This window comes from Chanos chanos, chromosome 3 (genome assembly GCF_902362185.1).
Source record: "Chanos chanos chromosome 3, fChaCha1.1, whole genome shotgun sequence".
Taxonomy (NCBI): domain Eukaryota; kingdom Metazoa; phylum Chordata; class Actinopteri; order Gonorynchiformes; family Chanidae; genus Chanos; species Chanos chanos.
Genome location: NC_044497.1, coordinates 29,675,766 through 29,680,000, shown reverse-complemented (window position 1 = coordinate 29,680,000; position 4,235 = coordinate 29,675,766). Strand labels below are relative to the sequence as shown.

Genomic DNA, 4,235 nt, shown 5'->3' with positions numbered 1-4,235 from the left:
TTAGATGTGTGTAAGAGACTGTGTCTGTGAAATGGTTGTGTGTGATCAGGTGCCAAGAACAGCGCTGATAACAACACTTTTGTTGATATATGTTATCCTGTAACGTCTTAAATTGTTCTTTCTTTCAGTGACTTGAACCACTGTCAAACATGCACTTACACATTAATAACCTGTCATAAAACCTGTCTGTCTTTCACTCACCCCCCCCCCCCCTCCCCTTCCACCCCCCCCCCCCCCCCAAAGCACCAAACCCACAGTGGAGGAGATACGGCTATGGGCACAGTCGTTTGACAAGCTGATGAAGAACCCAGCAGGTCGTAATGTCTTCAGGGAATTCTTGAGGACGGAGTACAGTGAGGAGAACATGCTCTTCTGGCTAGCCTGTGAAGATCTTAAAAAAGAGATTAACAAAAGTACGATTGAGGAGAAAGCCCGCTTAATCTATGAGGACTACATCTCTATACTCTCACCCAAGGAGGTACAAGTCACACTCACATACGAGCGCACACACATACACACGCAAACCCACACACACACGCACACACACATACTCACTCACACACACACATACTCTCATATACAAACACGCAAAGCACATTACTTTAACAAATCACGAGCTCACCAATCCACATTGTCTGGGAAAGGTAGATAATGGGACCTGTGAGGATTAAATGTATATCTTTAGTTTACGCTGTATATCTTTAGTTTACAGTCACAGTGAAAGCTTTCTGGGCCAGACATCCCTACCCTGTCAATCTATAGAGTCCATACGGCTTGCTTTGTGCTGCAATATAGATAGATACTTTATTTGTCCCCATGGGGAAATTGGTTATAGCATGGATGGCTTTAGTGAATATCTCTAGGTAGATTTTCAGGGCTCTTAATGGATCAAATGTTCCCAGTAAGAAACTCTTGAGTCTGTGTGTCTATAGTGCCCCTCCTCCGATGGATTGCTCGCAAAGCTCTTATTAAAGTGTGTAATGTCTGTAGCTAAAACTTTAAAAGCTTAAGCTGCTGTGGAGTAAGGGCAGACCTAAGTTGAAAGCGTATACAGGAGAAAGCTGATGGAGAGGAAGAGGAGTAATCTTCCTCACGTATGGATACAGTGACATTTATTGTCATCATAGTCCCCAAATCTCAACCCACTCTTCTCTCATGACTGAAAGCTTCATTTAGCTGTTCTCTCTCTCTCTCTCTCTCTCTCTCTCTCTCTCTCTCTCTCTCTCTCTCCCGTATTTCTTTAAGATTAGCCTCATTAAGTATTGAATACATAGCATATGACAGGTCATCTGAGACTGGCTGACTTGATGGCTACAGGTGCATTGTTTGTTTTACCATCTGAGTGTGTGTATTGGAAATGCAGTTGTGCTCAAAACCCACACCCCAATCAACACCACGGTTTTCAGGGGTCCTAAATTGACACGTTTTCTGCGTGGCATTCTAGACCAAAAAAGAAGAAAAGAAAAGGCAAATGTCATTATACTTTTCAAGTATCCTTGTCAGGATGGGAATTTTGAGAGAATGTCCTGTAACTTACTTTTAGCTCATTAAATAAGCAAGAACACATGCCTGGCTTTAATGTTCATTTTAGGGTTGAAAATAATAATGCAGTTTGCATTACTTCAAAGGGGACTGCCTACTTAAAATTTATGTCGCAGTCAGTGTGTCACATTATACATTTGCTTTAACTATTGCCAAGTGGAAAATGGTTCAGTTTCCAACGTGCACAACATACTGTTACATTACAGTTTGGTACGAATACATCTATCGGTACAACACTAATGAGTGTGTGGTGTGTGTGTGTGTGTGTGTGTAAATGTAATATTCTGCTGTTGTTTGCTCTGCCCTGTGTTCACTGCTGTCCATCCCTCCAAATGCTTTTTTCTCTCCCGGCCTTCCTCCAGTCCTTGCAGACTAGCACACACACACACACACACACACACACACACACAGAGGGAGGGTTTTAATCTGTATGAGGAGGATCAGGGTGTATATGCGGCCATCGTGATGATGTGGAGTTAGCTCTGTATGACTGTGTGGTATGTTTGTAGAAAGCTGATATCAGTTAGATGGAGCTGATAGTGAGGAATGAGAAGTGTTCCCTGTTACACCTTCCATAACCTGAGCTCTTCCACTGATTGGCTGTCATGCCACCAACATGGGCAGCCCATGGCCCACATCTGTTAGCAGGTTAACTCAAAGTGTTAGCGATGCATGGATTTGTTTTTTACTTACACACACACACACACACACACACTCACAGAGGAGCAGATCCCTGACTGGTCTCCTGCAGCCCCTCACACACTTGGCATTGTTGGTGCCAGTAGACAGTGCTGCAGTTGGACCTGCATGTGTGTGTGGGCCATGTTTATGTTTGGGCTCATGGCCTTGTGGAGGGTAGCAGTGTGTCTATGTATGTACTGTATACAGGGGCATATGCAGACAGTGTGCAGAAACATGAACACATCTTTCTTTTCTTGGCACTGAACTGAAAACAGCAGCAGTGTCATAATTTGATTCTTCTATGTTTACATCTATTTGTGATGTCTGTTCCATGTTCAGTCATAGACTGCTGGTAACAGTGCTGTTTATGTATTTATGATATTACGTAGAATGACCATTGCTTTTATGTTTGTGCATTATGTGTGTATGTTATGTGTGCGTTTGGGGGCGGATTTGTTGTTTCTTTTAAGTATGATGTGCTTGTACTTTCTGATGTTTTGAGAGCTGTATATATTGTATGCCTAGAAATGTACAGTATGGGTGTGTGTGTGTGTATGTGTGTCTTGGTTGCTTTATTTAGCCTGTGTGCTAGAGGGCTCTGTGTGTCGTCTCTCATCACCACTGGGAGTCAGGACAGGAGAGCTTACAGATCTCTCTCTCTCTCTCTCTCTCTCTCTCTCTCTCTCTCTCTCTCTCTCTCTCTCTCTCTCTCTCTGTCTCGCTCTCTCTCTGTCTCACTCTCTGTCTCTCTCTCTCTGTCTCTCTCTCTCTCTTTCTTTCTTTCTTTCTTTCTCTCTGAGTGGCTCTCCTGGCCCCTCTCATGCTCTCAGCAGCATTAAATAAAGGTTTGCCACAGGAAACTATGAATTGCTTTCCCTTGGCTCCCCTCCTGCTGGTGATTCTATAAATAGACTTTAGTGTGAGTGGGTGAGTGGGAAAGGGGGGTGGGGGGGTGAGCTAGTGTGTCGGGGGAGCATAGAGATGACACAGAGCAGGACCCAGAACTTTCTGTGGGCACTGCCAGTTTTGCCCCCACTCAGGAACATCGTATTTGGATTTCACACGCTCCTGATTCTAGTCCTGTGGTGTCCTACGGTTTGACAGCAGTGATATTTTAATGTAAGCGCCTGATATGGAACGGCATCCGTATGAAAGCATATGTAACACATCCTCATGGTGTGGAATTATCTCATTTATTTTTTTGGTGGGGTTTATTCCCCCAGCATGTAGATTTGAATGTATGTATTCAGTATATCGTACACATGTGCTTGCACACACACATATTCACACACACATATCTGTTATGTCTCATGCCCCACTACAATTGCTTAATGTCTCTCTCTCTCTCTCTCTCTCTCTCTCTCTCTCTCTCTCTCTCTCTCTCTCTCTCTCTCTCTCAGGTGAGTCTGGACTCTCGGGTGAGGGAGGTGATTAATAGAAAAATGCAGGATCCTACTCCACACATCTTTGAGGATGCGCAGCTGCAGATTTACACGCTCATGCACAGAGACTCCTACCCACGATTCCTCAACTCCTCAATCTACAGATCACTGGTGCAGGGAGGCTCGCGTTCCTCTTCCGAATCATAGACTCTTCACTCCACTGGCCTCGCGCTCTCTCTCTCTCTCTCTCTCTCTCTCTCTCTCTTACACTGCTCATCACTTTCTACTGCTGCATCACACAGCTGTTTCACAACTTTTTCTGTCTCTCTACACTGCACAACCACTAAAGGAGAAAATGTCCATCACTCTGTGGGATTTTTTTTAAAACAATCATCGATGTTGGATCATTTTCGTCTCTGTTGCCCGTGTTTTTTTTTCTTTTTGTTTGTTTTTGGGTTTTTTTGTTTGTTTGTTTGTTTGTTTTTTACTCTTTCTGCTTTTACTCAGTTTAAAAAAAAAAAAAAAAAAAAGAGTCCCTGGCTCTCAGTGGGTTTGCTGACTCTGCACAGATTAAAACTGGAAGACACAGGGTTGTTAGTGGAGGACAACACATTTTTTTCCCCCTTTCTC

The 4,235-nt window shown here is 43.7% G+C and overlaps 1 protein-coding gene across 2 annotated transcripts in view; it reads left to right on the top strand.

Moving 5' to 3' along the window:
• rgs19 (regulator of G protein signaling 19) overlaps positions 1 to 3,812 on the top strand; it is a 25,528-nt gene extending 21,716 nt beyond the window's left edge. For both annotated transcript variants that reach the window (XM_030769555.1, XM_030769556.1), the window contains 2 exons: positions 244 to 478; positions 3,624 to 3,812. In XM_030769555.1, coding sequence (XP_030625415.1) covers positions 244 to 478; positions 3,624 to 3,812 — 424 coding nt within the window. The remainder of the gene's footprint in view (positions 1 to 243; positions 479 to 3,623) is intronic.
• The last annotated feature ends 423 nt before the right edge of the window (positions 3,813 to 4,235 follow it).